We start from the raw sequence: 23370 nt of genomic DNA, 5'->3' as shown, positions 1-23370 counted from the left end.
GGTGAACACAATTCCCCCTGCCAGTCCTGTTCTGCTCTCTTCTTCCTCTTTTCCTGTGTGTTGCACCACAAATATTCTTAATGGGTGATCCATTTGGGGTAAAAATTGATGGAGATATCAAAGGGGATTAAATTTCTATGAGCTATGAGAAATTTGGGAAGAGTATATACATGCATGGTAGGGAAGGGACTTAAATTAATGTCCAGCTGAGAGAAAAACAGGAGTTGCATTTTAGTGGCTATTTCTTGCTGGGGTGGAACCAACTATTCCAGCCAGGGACCTCCAGGAAAGCTGGGGAGGGAGTTTTTACTTCTAGCAACAGGACAAGGGTTAATGGCTTTAAACTGGCAGAGGAGGGATTGTGATAACATCTTGGTAAGCAATTCTTTGTTGTGAGGGTGCTGAGCCCCTGTCCCAGGGTGCCCAGAGAAGCTGTGGCTGCCCCATCCCTGGCAGTGTTCCAGCCCAGGTTGGATGGGGCTTGGAGCACCCTGGGCTGTGGGAGGTGTCCCTGACCATGGCAGGGGTGGCACTGGGGGAGCTTTAAGGTCCCCTCCAACCCAAACCAGTCTGGGGTTTTGTGGTTTTGCTTGCTGAGTCTTTTTCTGCTTGCAGTTCTACGAGTGGAAGAGGCCTTGGGGTCAAGATTAGAAAATGCTAAACCAGAAATAGTGCTGCTGAGCTGCAGGGTACAGGTTGATTGTTGTTTCCTCTTTCTCCCTCTGCAACTCCCCTGATTTTTTTTTCTCCTGGTTAACTGATGGAACTTGCTTTAAATGCAAAGCTGCTGGATTTTAGCAAGCATGCAATAGAAATAAGATGCTTCAGCTCAAAAATAATCAGTAACTTTGTGGCAGCTGAGAAGACCAAACAATGTGTACTGTACCTCTTTTTAGGAAATAGTGGGAGGCAGGGGATTATTGACATTTCACCTGAGGTGGGAGTGAGCACTCTGACTGTGCACACCCTGCCACATGGGCATCTGGTGTTTGCCTGGCAGTCAGTTCAGATGTGATCAAACTGCTGGTATGTTTTCTGCATATTCTAAATTAAAATTGTCAAATATTAATAAAATCATTCTAAAGAGGGTGTTTTTCAGGATTAGGCATTGAAGTGATCTGTAACCTGGTATGAAAGTGATCTCTACCCTGCTTCTGAGGGAGGGTTGGATGCTGTATGTGCTTGCTCTGCCTTCATCTCTCCCCTTTGGTACCTGTGTTTGCATCCTCTGCAGTGTTATTTCTCCAGGTGCAGAGTAGCAGAATGCTGAAGGCTATCCAGGCTCTTGTGTTGGTCTAGACACTATTCAGATGCTTTCTTAAAGCATAAAATGAGGTTGGTAGAACAAATCAATACTTCAGAAATAGATGTTCTGGAGGTGTTTTCACACTGGCAGGATTGAGAGTGGTGTGATTTACATCTGGATTTTAGCACTGAGCTTCTCTAATAACACTATATACTATTTAAGCAAGTTGTTAGAAGTTTTTCTGGTGCTGTCATATTCTCCAGTAGTTAACACCAGTGTCAGCAAGCTGTAAGATCCCACAAATTCCCATTTTGCCACTTGAAATCCCTAGGGAAACAGCAGTTCTGCAGTGATTGTCACACTGTACAGACTTCTGCTTCAGATTGCAGCCTCTAAAAAGCAAGTTGTGATATTTAGATCTGGTCTGCTTTTATGAATTGTGTTTTGCATGGTGTGCATGGTGTGCCCTTGTTTAGGCTGCTTGTGCTGTTATCAGCTGGGAAGTTCACGGATAACACCTTTTGTACTCAAGACAGAGATAACAGCAGCTTATGCTGACATGTTATTTTCCTTGCTGGAAATAACTGTGTGCAGAAAACGGCCTGGAAGCTGGCAAGTGATATTTGAGCTTTGGGCTTTCAGATTGGTTGGCTGACCAGAGATGTGGAGCAATGGCAGTGGGAGAGTTGGGTGCAGTTCTTAGCCAACCCCTTGGGCAGGGTGGCTGAGCATCATGGAGCCCAAAGAGAGACAGATCAGTCATGAGTGGATAAAAGGTTTTGCTGTAGGTCATGACCACAGAAAACAGTGAGAAAATGGCACAAAGAGGGGGGAACATGGCATGAGAGGGATGCAGTAACCTGGAACTTGTGTCCAGTAGGTAATTTGGAGCTTTCAGCAAACCCATTCACTTTCCAGTGGGTAATCTCCACCTCGAGTACTGTGTCCAGTTCTGGAGTCCCCAGTATAAGGGGGACACAGAGCTCCTGGAAGGTGTCCAGAGGAGGCACTGAAATGCTCAGAAGGCTGAGCACCTCCCTGGGAAGCCAGGCTGAGGGATTGGGGTTGTTCAGCCTGGAGAAGAGGAGGCTCCCAGGTGAGCTCAGAGCAACCTTCCAATATCTGAAGGGGCTACAAGAAAGCTGGGGGAGGGCTTTGGACACGGGGGGTAGGGAGAGGACAAGGGGAATGGGTTAAAACTTGGAGAGGGGAGATTGAGGTTGGACATGAGGAAAAAGTTCTTTGTTGTGAGGGTGCTGAGCCCCTGTCCCAGGGCGCCCAGAGAAGCTGTGGCTGCCTCATCCCTGGCAGTGTTCCAGCCCAGGTTGGATGAGGCTTGGAGCACCCTGGGCTGTGGGAGGTGTCCCTGAGCATGGCAGGGGTGGCACTGGGGGAGCTTTAAGGTCCCCTCCAACCCAAACCAGTCTGGGGTTCTGTGATCTGCTGTGGAGACTTGCTGACATAACTCTGGTTTAGTTGGTTAGGGATGTCAAGCCAAAAATGTTTTTTGAAATGAACAGGAGAGAAGTTATCTGGCTATTGCCAAAGTGATGTCTGGTTTACTAAAATAGCTGCTGTGGTTTAACTCCAGCCAGCAAGTAAGCACCAGGCAGCCACTTGTTCATTCCTCCCCTCTCCCAGTGGGAGGGGAAGAGAGGGGAAAAAAGGAAAACTTGTGGGTTGAGGTAAAGAAAGTTTAATAGTACAGGAAAGGAAGAGAAAATACTACTACTAAATGATAATACAAAAATAGTGCTGCCCAATGCAGTTGCTCACCACCCACTGGCTGATGCTGAATCCCCAGGCAGCAATCCCTGCCCCTCACTGCTGAGCTTGGTGTCCTGGCTGGGAATGTCCCTCTGGCCAGGCTGGCTCTGCCCCTCTGGCTCTGCTCCTGCTGCACCTCCAGGGTGTGCACCTCCTGGCAAGCCAGGAGAACCTGAGAAATCCTCAACTTGTGTAGCAACAGCTAAAACCAGCCCTGTGTTAGCAGTGTGATTCTCATGTGAAATCCAAGCACTGTACCAGCTGCTAGGAAGAAAATTTACCCTGTCCCATCTGAAAGCAGGACACTAACACACAGTTCATTTCTGTCCCTGCTGCCCTCTCACACCCCTGCCCCCCAGAACCAAATTCTGAAGTGAATGAACTTTGAGGACTGGAGCTGCTTTGGTGCTGGGAGGATCAGGCTTGCACAGGTGTGAGGCTCAGGAAGGGAAGGTTAGGCTGGAAAGGAAGGTTGGCTTGGCCTCTTGCAGAAGTGATGCATTTCCTCTCTTAGTGATGGATTTCCTCTTTCAGGGAAGTTCTTTGTAGAATTACAGCCCCTGTCTGCAAGCTTGATCTGACCAAGGGAAAACCAAAGGAATACAGAAGCAGGCTTCTCTATATTTGAAATTCACTTTCTAGTGTAAAAATTAATTTTCAGCCTTTTTTAAATGCTTGTGGGTTTTCCCTTTTTTTTCTTTTTTTTTTTAAACAGAATAATACTTGACATGGGAAGATAAACTTCTTACACAGGACTTACAACATCAAAATAGGCAGATCTTTTCAGACATAAGAGGTACAGCAAACTGTGATTAGAACATCAGTCCCTCTTTGTTGGCAAATTGAAGGAACAAAATCAAAAGACCTCTTTTGCCTGGGAATTGAATATTTACAGATCATGTAATAATAGAGACTAAGCCCTTTGTAAGCCATGCTCTGTTCTTTGGGGAGATGGAAAAGAACTAGAAGGAAAACAAGGATGGTGATTTTGTGTGCTGTATTATATACTCCAGTTCATAAACCAGGTGATTCAACTGCTGAGTTTCCCAGGATATAAATGTTTACGTTGTCTTTTCATCCAGGTTCAAGACCCAGCCTGTATTATGGCTGGCAGTGGGTCCAGAGCAGGACCATCCAGTGGGCTTTCCATGAAATCACAGCTTCAGATCACAGGTAAGGAAATGCCTTTTCTGGTTGGAAATGTAAAAGGGATTTTCCCACAATCAAAGAGAAGTTACCAGTATGTTGCATTTTGGGAAGTTTTGAGTTGTACAATAAAATTGGTGGTGTTATGCCATCATTACTTGACAGAAATAGAGCTGTTCTGTTCAGGATTTTATCTGAAATGCTTTTTAAAACAACACATATTTGGGTAAAGAAAGGAAGGAGTAATTCTTTTTGAATACTGCTAAGTAACTTCTACAGACAGCCCTCTTTGAAATGCAGTAATGTGGTGTGATACTGCTTTCAGGTACTGGCACTAATATAATATTACATCTAACACTTTCTGCTGACAACCTTTTTACCTCTCAAGCCAAGTCAATCTGAACTGCTGTTCATTAAATTTGACTTATTGCTTCTCCCTTGCTACATGTTTTTATGGCTTCTATTTTAAAGGAGCTTTAGTAAAAGTATTGGTGAGGGTGTGACTGAGCAGTTGTATAGGAGTGGATATTCATGCTTTGCTTTTTGTAGTGCTCCCCCAGCAGAGCAGCTATTGCAGCTTCCTTACCTCCTTCCTCTCACTTCTGACCTCTGACAAATTTTACCAAGCATAAAAGCTGAAGCCTGGGAAGGGAGGATCTGTGGATGTGTGCAGAAACATCAAGGCTTAATTTCACACCCTTGGTATGGGAGAGAAGCTTCAGAAAGTTGAAACTGTGGGGATGAAGAGAATTGTCAAAAATAGATTGGAAAGCTTTAGGCCAGAGAGGAGGTTGGAAGTCACTGTGTGAATTGTGGTGGCTCCAGCTGTCACACTGGGGTCATGAGCTTGGGTCTTCTCAGGCTGTGAGACTTGAAGAGAACTGGAGAGAAACTGGAAGGGACTGGGAAGGTACATCCTCAACACAGCTGTGCACAGCAGGATTGAGGTGGTGACTGCTGCCTGAGGTTTGCTCTCTTCAAGGCCTGTGACTGGTGTAAAGGAAGGGAAGATGAAGAAATGTCTCAGTGTTTAGAACTGAGAGTATTAAGATGTCTGAATATTCTTAATTTCTGTAGAAGTTCAGCCTGTCTGCAAGGTAACTGTTCCCTCTGCAAGGAGACTTTACCTCTTTATAAACATTTCTGGAAACAGCCTCCCCCCCAGCCTGTCCTACCCTCACCTCCTGGCTCTGCTGTCCTCAGAAGTTTTAAATGATCCTTCAGGTTGCATGGGCAAGAAAGACCTTGAAAGTAGGTATAAAACTGATGATTTGTGTTCCTCAAAGTGGGTCTTGATGCCTTTGAGAAAGCTGGTGATGGTGAGGCATGGGATAGCAGTACTGGGGACATGAGGGGAGGGAAAGAGGAGCTATTTGTGAAATTAATGTTGGCTGAGTGAATTTCTGTAAGGGGTCTGCAGTAGAGAGAGAAAAGGTTTCCCTTGGGAGCAGCTCAGAGCAGGTTACACTAAGCTACTTCTCTAAATCTCTAAAGGAGCACAGACTATAAAGGGACTCTAGGCAGATTAGCCAGATGGGCTTGAATTAGTCATGTTTTTTTAAGGAGGTAATGCAGCTGAAGTGAGTGACAAAACCACAGGAGCCCGTGTTATTTATTAGAACACAGTGGAGTTCATTGGCCAATTGGAAATAAGAATATATTTGTCTGAAGTTCTGTTTTGTGAGTTCAGTGTTGCCAGGGAATCCAAGAACACTCCTAATGTCAGAGGGAAATGCTGGGGGGAGCTGTGCACACAAATACTTCTGGGGCTGAATGAGGTGTTTGGAAAGGCAGGAGTGTTGCTGTCAGTTATGCTGAATGTTAAACACCCCCCAAGAAAACCCCAAATCAAACCAACCCCCCAAAACACTGGCACAGGCTCACAGCCTCCTCCCAAATGAGAGCTCTGGAGCTGGGGGTCCTGTCCTTGCTGCTCCTGCATCAGCAGATCCTGCAGCTCAGGGGCTGCCTTCAGATAGCTTGGCTGTAAGTTTGCTTTGTTAGGGAAAACTGCACAAAGTTCTTAATTGTGTTCGTTTCACCAGAAGTGGTGGCAGTTTTCCATGGTTCCTTAATGAGAGGGACAGATCCTGTTTTGAGCTTTTTAATGAGCAAGTGTAATAAGCTCCAGGAATTCTCTTGGCTGATGATAGGCAGGAGGAGGTTATGAAGGATTTTCTACTTTCAACACCAAAGTGCTTTTGTGCATCTTATATTGATTATTATTAATTACAATGTCTGATCTTATAGAAGTGATGTTGCATGTTTTAGGGATTTATTGTATTAAATGATCTGGAATGCAAGAATGTTTTTGCCAATCCTAATTATTTTTTTTCTTTACCTTTACTGTCAGGCATCAGTGACCTGACACTTGAGTACTGAAGCACACAACTGGAAACTACTATTTGCAGTTGAAATCTTATTGAGTAAATTATTCTTTTTCTCTTTCTTAACAGTTATTTCAGCAAAACTAAAAGAAAAAAATAAATGGTTTGGACCTAGCCCTTATGTGGAAGTCTCAGTAGATGGACAGTCAAAGAAGACAGAAAAATGCAACAATACAAATAGTCCAAAGTGGAAACAGCATCTTACAGTGTAGGTTTGATGGTTTTGTTTTCCAGTTTGCTTGATCTAAATTAATGCACTTCAGAGTGGATTTAAGTGTAATGTTTTTAAAGAAGGCATTCAGCAGTACATGATATGAAGATACTTGTGTAATTTTGGAGCAAATAGGCTACAGTCTGGAATATATGTATTTACAAACCATTGCATTAGCTTTATGGGAAGAGCCTAGTGGTTCTGAAGGAAGCTGTTTTCATGTGTGGGGCATAGCAAAGCAGCTTTAGTTCTGTGAATAGTAAGCACAATTTGATGTTAAAACTAACAGTCCAGTGCACTTTATTGCTGTCATTAAAGTTATGGTGTTTCAGAAATGCTGTGGCTGAAAAGTGCAGCTGTCCTTTGTGTACCATGCCCTGGCACAGGCAGCTGGCTCTCTCTTGTGCATGCCTAAATCCAGTCACAGGTACAAAATCCTGATAAATTTGTGCCCTCAGAGTAAAACACTAATGTTCAACTCAAGGTGAATGTGGCTCTTGATGTTTGCTTGGCTCAGTATTTTTGTTGAGAGGCTGTAGTAAGTATAAAGCACAAGAAAAAATGATCTGCAGTTTCTGAAAAAATTAGTTTTCTCTTAAAAATGTATCATATGGAACACAAGGCTCAGTCTTCTAGCTTGCACATTTGCTTATTCTTAAATTCTAGATTATTTTTCTCAAAGCACCTTGAACAACATTCCTGCCTGATGAAGACTGTTTTTGTGCCAGACCTTTGCTTGTAATTCAGATTATTGGGAAGTTTTTGTTACTTCTATTTACCTAACTTTCCACTGCAAGTAACTATTTTAAGAAAAAGAAAACCTTGTGCTTTATATGCATGTGCAACAGCAGAATTAGCTTTTAATCCTGCCTTTTTACCTGCTGCTAAGTGGAGCTTCATCTTCTTAAGGCCTTGTCTGACTGACAGTCTGGAGAGGCTGCAGTTTGTTTTATGACTTTACCACCACAAGATTTTTCAAGAGAACATTGGCTCCATTGCCAGTTTGTACCATGCCTACCCTCTGGAAGGCATCTGTCCAGGTTGTAGCACCATGCCCTGAATGAAGTTCAGATTTTTTTCACTAAAACAAGTAAAAATTTAAGAAAAGTGAAGTAGGAGTAGAAATAAATGGTTGAATTCTTCTTAGAATTACCTGGTTTGGAATGAAAAGAAGCTTTTGTGATAACTGGGTCCATAAGGAACTTTTCTGATAGTAAACCTGGAAGCAGTTCTCACAGGGCATAATCAAATGAGAGCACTGTAGAAGGAATACATCTTGCTCCTGGAAATGGTGAGGGAAGTTTCTAAATTGTTAAGCCATGGAAGATGAGATTTGTTACAGTGTTCTCAGGAAATGCATTGTGAAGCCAAAAGTGTACTAGTAAAATGTTCCAGATTCTTTTTAATATGTTTTTCCTTCTTTGTTGTAATATGATCTATATATGGGCCAACTTATTAGGGGAACACTCATTTTTTTAATGGGATGTCCTAAAATTTTTTGGTCATGTCTTCAGGAAGTAAATTTGTTGCCTTCCCTCTGCCACTTTTAAGTGAGAGTTGAAGTAGATTTCTCTGTTCACCCACTTCCCCTGCCAGCAAATGCCCTAAGACAGTTCTCAACTTTTTCTTTTCAGAATTGTCACTCCTGTCAGCAAATTAAACTTTCGAGTTTGGAGCCATCAGACACTAAAATCTGATGTCCTTCTGGGAAGTGCTGCTCTGGATATTCATGAGACTTTGAAATCAAACAGTATGAAACGTAAGTATGAGATTAACAGTACCTTGGCATGCTGCAAGATTTGTCAGGAACTGTCTGGTAATGAGTGTGGAGCTCTGGAGATGGCCCTTCAGAATTCACCTTGTTGCCACAGATGGTGTTTATGACTTTTCTTCTGCATTTTACAGTGTGAATCTGTCAGGGTTTTACACTGGCCCAGCAATTAAACCGAATACCAGACGCTCTCTATTAATCTCTCTCTCCTTGATAAAGAAAGGAGAGAGAATAAGGGAGAGAGACTGATGGGTTGGAAACTAAACTACACAACTTTAATGAAACAGTAATGATAAATAGGAAAAATTACTAAATATATACAAATATACAGGAAAATGGAAACCACATTCCTCCCCCCTTTCCCCCAATAACTCTCACGTCACCACCAAGGCTGCAGGGCAGCCCTGGGAAAGTCCAGGCTGGACTCCTGGAGTCGGCAGCAGTCGGGAACTGGAGGCAGGAACACACAGATATGGGCTGGGATGGATCAGGAGCACAGGCAGATGAACGGACGGGATCCTTCCAGGATGCCGGGTGAAGGAAGGGAGGAAGGGAAATCAGGAAATCCAGAAGTCTGGAAATCTGGAAATCCGGAAAAGATCCGGCTTGGCCCTCGTGATGCCTCAAATTTATACTGAGTATGAGGTGTATGGGATGGAATCCTCTGTTTGGTCAATTCTGGCATCTATCTTGTCTGTTCCTCCCCAAAGGAGGGATGGAGGTGGGACCTCTTTATCCTCCTGGACAGTAAAATGTTTTCCTCAGAGCTGAGCAGTGCCCTTGGCTCTGCACACCAGTCTCTAGCAGTAACTATAAACATCAAGTGTTATCAATCCTAGAAGCACACACTGTCTGAGAAACTTGCTGTTAATTTCAGCAAGTGCAAATACTCACAAGAGACTTGGCTGAAAGAAAAAGTACAAGACAGAAAATCACCTTTATCCTGGCCCAAACCAGGACAATTTTTTTTATTAGAGTCTGCTTGTGTGCCATTGAAAACATGGCATTTTTTCAATGTGCTAATGTGTTCAAGAGTGAAAGTATAATTAAAGAAAAATGTTTCCTTTTATATAGCTTAAAAATTAAAACTCTGACGTGTTCCTGGAGCTAGACCAGGAATTGTATAAAGCTATTTTTGTTCTAAATAGTGCTATGGAGATATGTTGTATTATTTCATGCATATTTGAACTATTTAGCCTTTAGGCAGCATGTGCTGCTTAGGAAGATGGAAATACAGAATATTTAAGACCCACTACAGATCTTTATGTTGCTACAGCATATGGCTTTATGCTGTCCACACCTATTTTCTGTCCTTTAAAGAAGTGTTTGCTTCCCAGCTTTCCATTGTGGGAATACAGTGTGATGATAGCAGTGTAATAATCTGTTCTCCTGACAGAATGTTACTGTCCTGCTGAATCTGGCTGAAAATTACCTTGGGTATTGTTCTGTGTGGCACCAGATACCCTCCTGTAATTCACTGGCTTTTGTTCCAAACCATTTCATCAAGAGTGTTTATTTACAGTTCTGCTTCGCTGAAAAACAATTAACCCTGAAAGTACCTGGGGATATGATGCATAAACTTCACATTCTAAATGTGAATCTTGATGCCATTAGATAAATGTGAAATCATTTAACTGGAAGACAGAACTGATATCTGCTCTGTATGAAGAATAAGTTGAATTACATTTCCTTGCCAGATGATTTTGGGGACAGGTGTATTAATTCCTTCAGGAGTGCAGGCAGCAACGTGATGCTCAGTCTCTGCTGTAATGATAATCCCTTCTTTAGGCAGCACAAGCTAATCCAGCAGTTTTACCCTTTTTGTAGAAATAATAACTTCTTGTGATACCTGGAAATGATTAGTTTTACCACACAAAACGTAAAAAATTATGGAGAGACAGAGCTATGGTTCTGGGGCTTGTTTGGGGGTTTTTTCCACTTTACCACTGTGGTCTACGATTGGCTTTTTGAATAAAAGGCACTTTATTTGTCATATGATAAAATAAACTGCCCTTTGTTTCTGTACTTTTTCAGTTGAGCAGGTAGTGGTGACATTGCATCTTGTTGGTGACAGAGAGCCAGCAGAAGTGGTGGGAGATTTGTCTGTCTGTCTGGATGGTTTGCAGGTGGATCCTGAGCTCCTGACCAATGGTGATGCCTCAGGTACAAGAAGTAAGTAACTGCCCATTCAAATATGCCCTCTACATGTAGCTGTTCTACAAAGTTCTTTTTCCAGAAGCTTTAACACAATGTTTAATCATAATAACAGCACTTTTTATAACTTTGTTTGAAGAGACCCAAACTCATATTGGTAGTGTTTGAACTTCTGGGTTGTTTGTCTAGAGGACCTGAAGAAGTTGCTTTTAGATTTCACCTGAGAATCCTAGGAAAAATGAAGTAACACACCAGCTTTGTAACCACGATTTCTTAAACCTGGAATCCATCTTTCTTTGCATCTTTTTTAAAAAATCAGTCAAATGAGCTGATGGTGTGGGATTTCTGTTGTGAATAAAAGCCAGATGCTGGAATTCTGTGGGGCTGAGGTGTTTTGGTAGGAATACTTAGTGAAAGGAACAAATTTGCCTCTCCTGCAATACTTGGTTTTCATCTTTGCTTTTTTCCATTTCCTGAAATTCACCTACTGAGGAAAAGGTGCCAGGAAGTAGCAAAAAGCACACGGGTATTGAATTGAGTACAAGATACACCTGGGGCTTGACAAATACTGACACTACAACCCAGAAGTTCAACAGTTCAACCCAGAGGGTTCCCAGATAAAATGAGGAAAAAATTAATCTTAAAATAGTCAAGCATGTTCTTACTGTGCTGGCTAAAGTTGCTTAGAGGTAAATGCATTGTTCATTGAGTAGCTTTATAAATTAAGATTTCTGGGTTTGGGATTAAAATCACTTCTGTGCACAGCCTGCTAGCAGTACATATTATCATAAGCCTTTACAGGAGTACATCCTTGTCTTTGGCTTAGTTCTGTACATAATTCCCATCAGAATTGTTAAAACTGCTCTATTTGTTAATGGCAGTTGCTCAGTTCTAGGGAAATGAGGTGTTTGTGCTGGCTGTGTGAATGAGCAGTTCTGTGCTGTGTAGTCAGGTATTGCAAATGCTGGCACAAAAAGCAAATACTCCCAAGCTGGCTGAATAAGGAGTTGCAAAACGTTTGCAAATTGAGGTTGAGCTGCTGCAGTTCTCTCTGGAGTGCAGCCATGGTTTGTACCTACTTGAATGCCTTTATGCTAAATAATTCACAGAGAAAAGGAAGGGTCCAGGCTAGAGAGCCCCAAAAGACAAAGCCCCTGTGGCTGCTTGTTAGCCAAGCAGAGAGAAGATTTTGGAGTTGTTGCTCCTCCTGCTCTGTCATTGATGGAAACGGGGAGAGCAGCTGAAGACTGGAGAAAATTCCTTGTGACTGCTACAAAGACAGGAGGCAATGTTATTGAACTGTGTGTTTGGAAATGTCCATACAGTCAAATCCTGTTATATCTTCCATAAACTGAAAATCTTTCAGTGGCAGTGGTTTAAAGAAACCTGTATATACACACATAGAGACATGCAATGTGTGTACAGGTTTGAAAGAAGACAGTAGATAAGCAGAATATTGTGTACCTCCCCTACATCTGAAAGAAAATTGAGCATTAAAAGACTGCTGCTTTTCCTGGAAATGTTTCAGAATGTTGCTTATACTTCTGCTATCTTTTTCTTTCTGATATTTAAGGTCCTACACAGAATGATAGCTCCAAAGTAAGAAATGACACACGGTAAGATTTTTTTTTTCCTCCTTTTTGGTGCTTTGTTTTGTTTTGGGTTTTTTATTCTGCTCCTTAGGGCTTGCAGTTTTGAAAGAAGAATTGTATGTTTTGTAGAGAAGAAAAGTGCAAATTTTCTGAATATTCCCTGCAGCAGTATCTGTTAAGATCTGAGCACCTCCTGAACAAAAACACTGTACTAATGTACATTTGTTTATTAAATTCTTTTCCATATGAGCCCTTTTATCTTCAGCTTGTCTCCATATCTGACTGATCTTTCAGTTTTTTTCCTTTCGTGTTCCTCATCCTTCTCCCAGTGGTTAACCAAAGTAAAATATTTTAAAAATTTTAAAATCCTACTGGTGAGGAATGGCACTGGTTATTTTTATACTCTTGCTTTATAGCATGGAGGTATCAGAATCAGATTTAGCTTTGTTGAGAAGATACCAGGAGCTGTCTAGCAGTTGCAGTGTTTTAAAGTTGATACCAGATTAGCCTCCTGCTTGGTAGGTGTGATGGTGGATGAACCTGCAGTGTGCACCATGGCATTTTCCTTAGTTCCAGTACTACATTTTTTTTAAGGTTCAGTACAACACCCAGCAATCTTGGGTGACATCAGGAGTTGCTAAGTTAAATTTCACTTCTTTTTAATAGGTAGTAACTCTCTTAACTACATTGTCTGAAGCCTTCCCATGCAAGTTGATTATTGTTCTGTTTCCTTTCATGCTCAGAAGAATGTTTCCATGTTTGGCTATTCAAAATGCCTGAGTGTGTAATAGTATAATAATCATAACTGGGTTTAGTACCAACCAGTGAGGGTTTTGGTGCTCATTAAACATCTGTGTTGAGGATCAAGTAAATGACCTGCAGTATGTCTAGCAGTGGTTACTGTTGCATGTAGTTATAATAATGTTTTGGAATGCATTGTTATACCTTCTGCCATATGGTCAAATACACTGAAGATAAAAGGTGATGCTCCTGAGTTTCATGCTCAGACACCAGCAGGATGATGCTCTCTGGGGCTGAGGAAAACCCAGGCTACAGATTCAGATCACTTCATGATTCCTGCTTGCTCTCACAGCTGGGCACCCCAGGCTTGGGGTGGGGTGGGGTGAGCTCTGTGCCCCACACCTGCTGTGTTTGACAGTGATACTGAGGCAAATGTCCACGATTCCATTTGCTCCTCTGTGACTTGTGGTGCACTTAGGCTTACCTACTGGTTTTTATTTTGTGTACATTTGAAGGAATGTAATTTTAGAGGTACTGGGCTGAAACTGTAATCTTTGGTTTTATACTTGTATAAAGCCTGTGTATTTGACCTGTCATTTCACTAGAATTTTAGTTGGCTGTTTTTATTTTGCTCATCATACTCTGAAAATAAAGTGCTTTAGAAGTAAAGGAGTAGATATCTGTAGCTCTGCTTCAGGAGGTACATATCTATCAGATTGATGCAGTTAGGTGTAACTGAACAGGTGAGGATGGGTGTGTACTGCTGTTTAGTTTCTTAATTCTTGTAAAATTAAGAAGCTTTCATAGTTGTTGAAGCATTCAAGCATATTGAATTCAAGCATTCAAGGATGTTCCTAGCTGAGAAGCATTTATAGCTGTTGGACAAAACTTAGATTTAGTCCTAAATTCTTCAGCCCTTTCAGAATGTCCACCTTTCCAGAGGAAAAATTGGCTTAATTAAGTTTTGTAAAAAATTGAAGCATTCTCTGTGTTCTGAGCACATGCTGGCCTCGTGGAGCAAATGCACACAGGCAGTTTTCAGGTCTTGGTCAGTTTTTCCCATCTCACACAAGTGGAATTCATGGGTGGAAAGAGCAGCAGAATCCAAAGCCTGGGTTTGAAGGCAGGTGAATGGGTTGGAAAACTAAAGAGATCTGGGTGACAGGTGCTAGATGTGTCTATTTCACAGCCTTTCCAACAGCTGAGGTTGCAAATACCTCAAGAGATGAGTTTGTTTTTACAGCTGTAGATTTTTATCATTATTATGAATGTAAGAATCTCACCTGGTCATAACTGTTCCATTTCTGTGTTACATAAAGCTTGTTGTCATCCTTACACTATCAGAACAGTTCTCCTTCTTGTCTCTCCCTGCAAAAGGACAAACTCAAATAGCCTTGAAAGCTGTGAGGATTCTGCTCCCACTGAAAACAAGACTGTAAATGGCAGTGATTCTCCACTACTCACCAATGGAAGCTGCAAACCTTCTAGACCTCCCAGGCCTTCCAGACCCCCTCCACCCACTCCCCGCAGACCCCCTTCAGCAGCTGGTGTGTATCCTAGGGCCAGCCCTTCTTTTCCTCCAATGAACACAGCTTATTTTAAGTACATTTTTTCATAGCAAATTCTTGAGCAGAGAACCTCTGAAGAACCATTCTTTAGCTTGTACTCAGTACATGTTGTTTAATCATTGTTTCTTTTATTAGATATGTCTCACTTTTGTGTCTGTTAAGTAGTGTTTGCAGTGATACAGCTCCATGCAATGGAGCTGGGATCAAAAGAACCAAAGTGGGCCAAAGCCCAAAAACATTCCCTGAGTTTGAGGCTGGAGGAAATCTGCTGAAGGACTCAGACAACTGTCTCAAGTTCATAGTACTGAGTTGGAAATACCAGTTACTTGGTTCTGTAGTTGAAGTTAAAATCTGTGGAATAGCAGCACTAGAGACACTCATTACTCTTTTGAACTGAAATGGATAGATATGTTTTATTTTCTCTCATTACTTTAAAACTGGAAAACTTCAAGACAAGTAGTTCTGAAAAGCTAGTGTTTTAGGGTAAGTTATGTACCCCCAGAAACTGCAATTTGCTTCAGTACTCTCATTATTACAATTGATTGATACTGAGGCTGGATGGGAACCTACAATACAGTAATTAATTAAATCATGAATCCAATGTAGTTCAGAAGTAAGGCCTGGCTTTTATTCAGGTTCTATTCCCACCCACCAAATGGCACTCAGAAAAAACTCAAAAAAAACCCTTTAAAGAATGTATATATTCCCCTCCTATTCCAATTACTACTTTCCATGGAATATCAAATCTGTTCTTGAAAATTTTACTCTTTATTATCTCAAGCTGTTATTCCAAACAATAAATTGAAATTCGTTAACTCATCAATACAGGAATATTTTTGTTTATAATTGCTTAGTCTTTACAGATTGTAGAAACTTGCTTTGGTAAATGTAATTCATTGCATTAGAAATGCTAAAATTGTGCTGTGAGGGCAGTTCTTGGATAAGCACTTTTTGCAGGGACAAAGCTGCTTTTTGGTTTTTGTGTAGGCTGCAAAGTGTGGCTGTACCTGTGTGCTGAGAATACCAACTCTTGCATGTTTGCTCTCATGATTTACAACTTAAAGGCTTTTTTTATTCTTCTGTCTTTGCTACCTGTGTCATCCCAGGAAGTGTGAATGGTCAGTCACCTCCACCCCCAGAGAGTGAGGGGGCCAGTGCAGGGTCAGTGGCAGGTCCCACTGCCAACTCCTCTTCAGAACAGAGCCCTGAGGGGGCAACAGCTGCAACTACAGCTCCTGCAACAACTACAACTCCAACAACAACAGCTACAGCTCCTACAACTACAGCTCCTACAACTACAGCTCCTACAACTACAGCTCCTGCAACACCTGCACTCACCACACCTCCAGTATCCAGACAAGTCCAGCCAGTAAATCCTCCTCCTCAGGCACTTCCTACAGTCAGTCAAGGTCCTCTGCCACCTGGGTATGAGTTTAATGATTGATTTTTTTTTTCTGTCTATGTGCTGACATGACTGGTTTTACTTTATATTATTTCCAGTAGGTAGTAGGTGTAAGAAGACGTTTGTAACATCTGCCTTTTGCTGCATAGCAGAAGTCCCCTCTGTTGTTAGTTTGGAGGTTTTCATAACTGATTTGTCTTACTCAAGAAAATAATTAATTGTCCCCATATTTTTGGTACTTAGCCAAATGTTCCCATGTCAGTGAAACTTCAAGTCTTAAATAGTGTGACAGCTTGCTGTGTTCAAATTAGAATGAAATCAGGTAGTAAAGTACTGGTATAAATCAGCAGAAGAAAAGCTGTTTATTGCAGTACATAAATATATACATAAAGTGGCCAATAGTTTTGGACTTCATACAGCAGCTCCTGGGGGTGACATGGGCACACTGTTGTGTTTCAGGTACATGCAGAATTTGACAGATGGTTGGTCTGTTTCCTCAAAGCTCTTCTTTGGATTCTAAACTTTAAAGCAGAAAAGTTTCTGGGCCTTTTGAGTGAGGAAAGCAAAAGCTTCCCAGTGTAAATGGTGAAAGATCTGCTTAAATTGCAGGCAGTGGAACCCAAGGTTGGAGAGGTCTGAATTACCTCACTTGCTCACAGGTTAACTGTGGAAAAACAGAAGCAGTCCTGAAAGCATCAGTTGTTGCTTTACCATTTTGATTTCAATGGAAATGGCAAATTAGCATGATTTTTTCCCCCCAGTGTTACATTTGATACAAACACAGGGTAAGTCACTATCCCAAATGTTTCATATGCAGAAAATATGTGACCAGTACCCTCGTGATGAACTCTGCATATGTAATCTGTGCAAAACGTGCACATTTTGAGCATGAAATTGGATTAATGTTACTCTAGAGGGGATATGCTCTACAGAGAATTCTGCTCAACAGGTTGTTGATAGACTTGATACTGAATTCAAAACAGTGCTTCAGTGCTGCTGAAATTGTCTGTGGAGGTGTGAATTTTAACTTCAGTTTCCCAGAAACTGCTGGTGGTTGTGTGGAGCATTTTTTGTATTCTAAGCAGCACAGAATTGCTGTTAATGTGAACACCATACCACTGGGAATTGTGTTGGATTTTGGTGTATCTCATGAACCAAGTGTTACTTTCAAGCATTTTATTTAGAAATAAACATTTTATGAAAACAAACATTTCTGGTATTTATACTGTAGATGAATGGTTGGAGTAGTTTGATCTGCAGGAAGCTAAAAATACTCTTTTATTTTCAGTTGGGAGCAAAGAGTTGATCAACATGGCAGAGTCTACTATGTAGATCATGTTGAAAAAAGAACAACGTGGGATCGACCTGAGCCTCTTCCTCCCAGGTGAGCCAGGATATGTACCAAGTCATATGATTGTCCAGAACATGATTTTTTTCAGAAATTACTTGACTAATATTGATTAAAAGTGGAAAGTCAACAGAAATGTGAACCAGTTTAAAGGATTGCTCCAGGTTGTCCCCAGTAGTTCTGCAAAAACACATAGTACATAATATGGAAGAGAGCTCAATGTCAAATATATCAAATTCCCTTTCAAAGATTAAACAAGATTAAACATCTTTACTGGGAAGTGGATTTAAGGTGAAGAATATAGACAGCACCAAATGCAATAGAGAACCAAAACCACAGAAAAGAGTGTTGGGATTGAGGGTAACTATTGGCTTGAGCAAGAATGCCCTTGGTTACCTCTTTATCCTGAGGTTACTCTTTGCAGTCCTTTGGTCTTGTCTCAGGGTTCCCAGCTTCTCATCTATGGTCCTTTGGTTATTAGGATTTACCAGCTGTTGGCATCACAGCAGCCCATTCATATTTGTTCTGTGTTTGTTATTTTTTAAGCAGTGTAACAAAACCATAGCAATTACCCTGTTACACTTGATTCATGCTCAAGGGGTTCACATGCTGCACAGAATTACAGGGTGAAAGCACTTAGGATGGGAAAGAGAAATTCCTATTAAAGAATGGAAACTGGCAGGCAGGCTCATAAAGGGAACCTGCCTGCCATTCTCAGTTTATTTTGAACTCTTTGAGAGCACTGACTAGTGTATTACTTTAACCTTTTCAGAATGGTAGAATTTCCACTTGTGTTTAGTAAACAGTACTGATTTCATATGAACTGAAAATAATTAAAGAAAAACAACAACCCCAACACAAAGCAAAGCCAAAACAAGAAAATAAACCCCAAACCCAATGCCCACACTTTCCTTTTCTTCCAAATCAGAGTGTGAGGAAATCTAGCATAGAACAGCCTAAACTGTCAGAGTTTTTCTTGTCTTTTTAGGAGAAACCAGAAACTGTTGTTTTGTAGTATAAATGCATCAATGACAGTGTAGTTTTGACAGCAGTTTGTGTAGTGCTTAAACTGTTATTAAAAATCTTGAAAGTACAGTATGACTCTGACTTTATAGAGCATACAGTGAAGTAAAACTGATCTTCCTCAAAAAATTTTAGCTCTTACATAGCTTTAGTGGATGAGGAAAGGAGAAAAAGTTGTCTGCTGAGCCCGTGCTTTGTCTCCACTTCTAACATACTGCCTGAAAGTGCTTCTGAGCCCTTAAAGCTTTCTGCTATTGAGAAATGTTGCATCTAATTTATTTTTTTTTCTAAAAGCTGGGAGCGACGAGTTGACAACATGGGGAGAATTTATTATGTTGACCACTTCACCAGAACAACAACGTGGCAGAGACCAACCCTGGAGTCTGTGCGGAACTACGAGCAGTGGCAGCTGCAGCGCAGTCAGCTGCAGGGAGCCATGCAGCAGTTCAACCAGAGGTTTATATATGGGGTAAGGAAAGGTTAAGTGAGAGAAGGATCCTTTTCGTATTTCCAACCCATTAATCTCTCTTCTGCATCTGGAAACTGTATGGGTTTGGGTTTGGGCATGCTTGTAGGTGACACTTCCCCATGGAGGGACCAGATCATTTCCTGGTGATGGTGACCTGGGGTCTGTGTCTGTAGCATGGCAGGAAATAAAAATTGGTACCTTTTGGCTCCTGCCTTTGCAGTGACTGCAGGCAGCACATAGAGGGGAATGGTTTTTTGTTTGTCAGCTGAATGTAGGTTGTGTTCTTTGATAAAATTTACAAAGCAAACTACAGCTTAGTAACAAGGTGGTTTATAGGTATTGTGTCTGCTGTTGGCTTGGCTGAAGGGCTGGAGAAGGTGAGCATGCTCCCAGGTCACAGCTCTGCCTTGGGGAAATAGAAATATGCACAATGAATCTTATGGGCAGTTGGAAACAGTCCTTCCATAATACTCAATCCATTGTTTACCTCTGGTGAAAGTAGACTTCAGATAACTAACTCATGCTACAAGGTTATCAGGAGTGGTGTAGGTTCTAAGTTTGCTGTATGTGTAGAGAATAAAAAATGGAGCTCATAAATGGTGGTAGGGAGGGAGAACTGTACTGAAAGCAGGAATGAAGTGGTTTGCTTTCTGGCTGTTTTGGGTGCTACTGTACTGATTTCCCTTCTGTGTAGGCAGTGGACCTAGACAAAGAATAATTATTTTCTTGGCACTGTAGTTAATTAAGCATGCCAAGATCTGTAAAATAGACATTCTCTGTGGAGAAAAATAAATAGTTGGCATCTTTGCTTATATGTAGCACTAACAAAAATGCATTTACCTCAATAATTTATGATGGCTGTGGTAGAACATCTGGAAAGCAACTGAGTAGTCATTAATGCACCATTTGTTTGTGTGACTTGCAGAACCAGGATTTTTCATCCACTCAGAACAAAGAGTTCAAAGAGTTTGATCCTCTTGGCCCTCTGCCACATGGATGGGGTAAGACTGGCTTGAAAGTGTTTTGTAATGCACTGTAATTAAACATTAAAGCTCACTGCTGCCAAATTATTTTGTCAGCTGTTCTAGGCCAGTTTGTTTTGGGTTTTTTTAATGGAAATATGGATTTAGAATATTTTAAAATTAAAATCTAATCAAATGTGCTGTTAAAACAGTCCTAACAAGGATGTGCAGTTTCAAAGCCTGGTTTACTCCCTGTAGCTATCATAGTTTCTTTCACACTGCCATCCTTTTCTTTACCAGGTTGATGGGGCTGGATTGCCCCTGCAGGAAGGGCAGCATTGCACTGAGTGCAGGTGCTGGTGCTGTTCTGTGTCACTGTCAGCAATCAGTATTAAGGGAGATTCCTCTTTGTGAATAGGCTGCTAAGGAATAATGTTGATGAAAAACAAAAAGATGTTTAGTCAAAGGAGGTACAGAGAAACCTGAAGTCAGTGGAGGCTGTGGCAGGGTCTGTTGGTTGATTTTTATTTATTTTATTTGATGTAATCTCAGCAACACACAAAGCAGGTATTGATTTTTTTTTTCTTGTTTTCCTTTTCCCTTTCCAGAAAAAAGAACTGACAGCAATGGTAGGGTGTATTTTGTCAATCACAACACACGAATCACTCAGTGGGAAGATCCCAGGAGTCAAGGGTAAGAAATCAGCTACAGCTTAGTCCAAGTGTGGAATGAAAATGTAACAAAGTGCTAGGACTGAGAGCCAGGAAAATGGTGCCCAGAGCTGAAACATGGACTGTCCTACACAAGCTTTAGACAGACTGTTCAAATATACCAGCCAGAATGTTCAGTCACTCTGAGAGCACTTTGGAGTGACACTGCTCAGGTCTGCCAAATATACTGAGGTCTGGTTTTGTTTGTATCAAAAATGAGTTGGAAGTTCTTGAAAACTTACACAAGATCAGTATTTCCATTTTATTTTTTTCATTCAGAAACTCTTAAGTTTTTGGCCACTGTGATTATACATGAGGTACTAAAAGCTAATTACTAAAATTATGTCAGTTTTCAAGTAAAAACCTAATTCTGCTGTTTTGGTGGGAAAAAAAAAGAAACACAGATAAGCCTTGTTTACATTTTTCCTTAAGTTTCTGTTTGCTTTTATTCCAGGGAGTGCAACCAAATGAGCTCATGTTTACTTAATCACCCATTTTGGTCTAATTTAGGTCTGACATGAAAATTTAAGAGGGGAAAAAAGGCAGAATAAATATTGAATGGGAAGTTTATCAATCCATAGTGTTTCTAGACCTGCCAGAATTCTCTCTGGAATTGTTCCAGTTGTCTTTAATGCATGAAGTTGATAAGTTATCATATATTTTCTTGTATCCATAGTCAATTAAATGAGAAACCCTTACCAGAAGGCTGGGAAATGAGATTTACTGTGGATGGTATTCCCTATTTTGTGGATCACAACAGAAGAACTACCACGTACATAGATCCCCGCACGGGCAAGTCTGCTCTGTGAGTGTTTTTAATGTTATAGCAAGAGCTGAAAAGTGAAGTTTAGCACTCTTTGTTCTTGAAAGTCTTGCATGTTTCTCTTTGCATGCTTCTCTTTGCATGTTTCATGCAGGAAGTTTATTATCTAGTGATGCTTCTTAATTTTCTGGGATTTTTCACCCACTGATAACTGAAGAAGAAGCAGTGAACACTTCAGAATCTTGCCATTTACTGGATAAGATTTAAGGGTAATGGAGGAGCTTCATCTGTACTGCAGACCAGGACCCTTCCTTCCAGTTACAAATCTTTCTTTTTAAAAGTACATTCTAGTGTTTTTTTCTTTGATTTTTAGGAACCAAACTGGAATTAAAGCCAGGATTTAACTTCCAATTAAGCTAACTGAAGGTCATCCTATCCTTATTGTTAGAATGTTTTTACAGTTAATAATCAGATGCTGTTTAAAAACTGTGTACACACTCCACAACTTACAGAGGAAGATTCCTATTTTCTTTTTGGTGTAAAAACCAGAAAATTACATCCCAAAAGCAGAAAATATGAATAAGAATCTTCCAACTAGATAGGCAAATAAACAATACAACTGTACAACATTTACAGGGCTTTACTTAAATTACAAAAACACTTTGGGGATTAATTTTTTTTTCTCTCCTTTTGGTTCCAGAGACAATGGACCCCAGATAGCTTATGTGCGTGACTTCAAGGCAAAGGTCCATTATTTCAGGTTCTGGTGTCAGGTATGGGCTCATTTCTTGAGAATCTCTGAATTTTTGGGGCTTGCTTCCATGCTTTAAGTGAGCTCTTCAATTCCTTGCAAGTAAAGGTGATCAAAGTACTTAAAGGTTAAAGTTAAAAGGGGGGAATAAAGCTCATGTAAGCTTAGAAGCTGGTTAGACTGTGGGTTCCAAACTTTTTAGAATAAAGGAAAATGTGGATTTAGGGGTTTTTATTTAAGTGGTGTGTATCAGAATAGTGTTTTCTTTTTGCTGTAATAAGGGAGTAGGTGGAGGAACAGTGTTTTTGTAGTGAGTACAAGAGCTGCTTTATGCACAAATACATATTTGTGGAGGGAAGTGCAGGGCAGCTGACACAGAACATGCATCTCTAAATACTGAAATACACCCTGTGGTGCACATGAGCATCCCCTAACATGACAACATTCCAGTGTGTCAGGCTTGCTCCTCTTAACTCCACATGTATCCAAAGGGTTAAGTAACTTGGGTTTAAGTATTCCAGTTTCCAGTATTTTCATTTCCAGAGTCAGTGAAGTGGAGGGAATAACTTAGTTTTTCACTTTTAATTTTGTGCAAAATAACCTAAATTTGCTAATGCTTTTATTGTGTTCTGAGGTAGAGAGCCTTGCTGACTAAGAATATGTTACTGATGTTAATGTTTTCTGGTGGTTTGTTGAGAATACAGTATTGATCCTGTTCTCAGCAGGATTGGAGGCATGCATACCTCACTGTAGATACCATTTTGGAAGCAATTTGTTCTTGGAGTAAATTGCAAATCAAATGTCTTGACTACTGGCTTTGTTTCATATGGATTAGTTAAATTCAGCTGTACCTCTTAGATGAATAAGTGCAAGAAATAGTCCAAACTCAGTATGAGAAACTTTAATTATTGTACACCTCACCTCTAAAATATTTCATTTCAGCAACTTGCAATGCCCCAACACATAAAGATCACAGTGAGCAGAAAAACATTGTTTGAGGACTCATTTCAGCAGGTAAAGTATTAGAGCATCTTCATCATGGGCATGAAAAGTGGCATTGATTTAACTTCTTGTCAGGTGTCATTCTTGATCCTTTGACATCTTGTTAATGTTATTTTAAGTGAGACTAAAAAAATACTGGTTGAATAGTAAGGGTACATTCATACCTAAAGATAATGCTAAATTGTGAATTTCTGGCTCTAAGGAGTTGTTCATCTGACAGAGAGGTGTGTTTTGTTTTTTTTTTATTTTTCCTCAAAGTTCTTTAAAATCTGAGTTCATTTGGAGGGGAGAGGAGTGCTGTAGCAGAGCAGCTCCTTGTTCTCAGGAAGTTTCCATGCTGGGCTTATTTTTGCTAGC

At 40.8% G+C, this 23370-nt stretch overlaps 1 protein-coding gene across 3 annotated transcripts in view; it reads left to right on the top strand.

The window, feature by feature from the left end:
* ITCH (itchy E3 ubiquitin protein ligase) overlaps positions 1–23370 on the top strand; it is a 62684-nt gene that overhangs the window by 24121 nt on the left and 15193 nt on the right. For 2 of the 3 annotated variants that reach the window (XM_030462885.1, XM_030462884.1), the window contains exons 2-15: positions 4096–4186; positions 6616–6754; positions 8392–8516; positions 10563–10700; positions 12256–12298; positions 14393–14562; positions 15690–16008; positions 17274–17369; positions 18651–18825; positions 19751–19826; positions 20396–20480; positions 21174–21302; positions 21961–22033; positions 22954–23025. In XM_030462885.1, the coding sequence (XP_030318745.1) occupies positions 4117–4186; positions 6616–6754; positions 8392–8516; positions 10563–10700; positions 12256–12298; positions 14393–14562; positions 15690–16008; positions 17274–17369; positions 18651–18825; positions 19751–19826; positions 20396–20480; positions 21174–21302; positions 21961–22033; positions 22954–23025 (1710 nt within the window). In that variant the 5' untranslated portion in view covers positions 4096–4116. Of the gene's footprint in view, positions 1–4095; positions 4187–6615; positions 6755–8391; positions 8517–10562; positions 10701–12255; positions 12299–14392; positions 14563–15689; positions 16009–17273; positions 17370–18650; positions 18826–19750; positions 19827–20395; positions 20481–21173; positions 21303–21960; positions 22034–22953; positions 23026–23370 lie in introns of those variants that run through there. The other variant, XM_030462886.1, reaches the window with a different exon arrangement.

This window comes from Calypte anna, chromosome 20 (genome assembly GCF_003957555.1).
Source record: "Calypte anna isolate BGI_N300 chromosome 20, bCalAnn1_v1.p, whole genome shotgun sequence".
NCBI classification, from domain to species: domain Eukaryota; kingdom Metazoa; phylum Chordata; class Aves; order Apodiformes; family Trochilidae; genus Calypte; species Calypte anna.
Note: the sequence above shows the minus strand (reverse complement) of the source record. Positions and strands in the feature narration are given on the sequence as shown.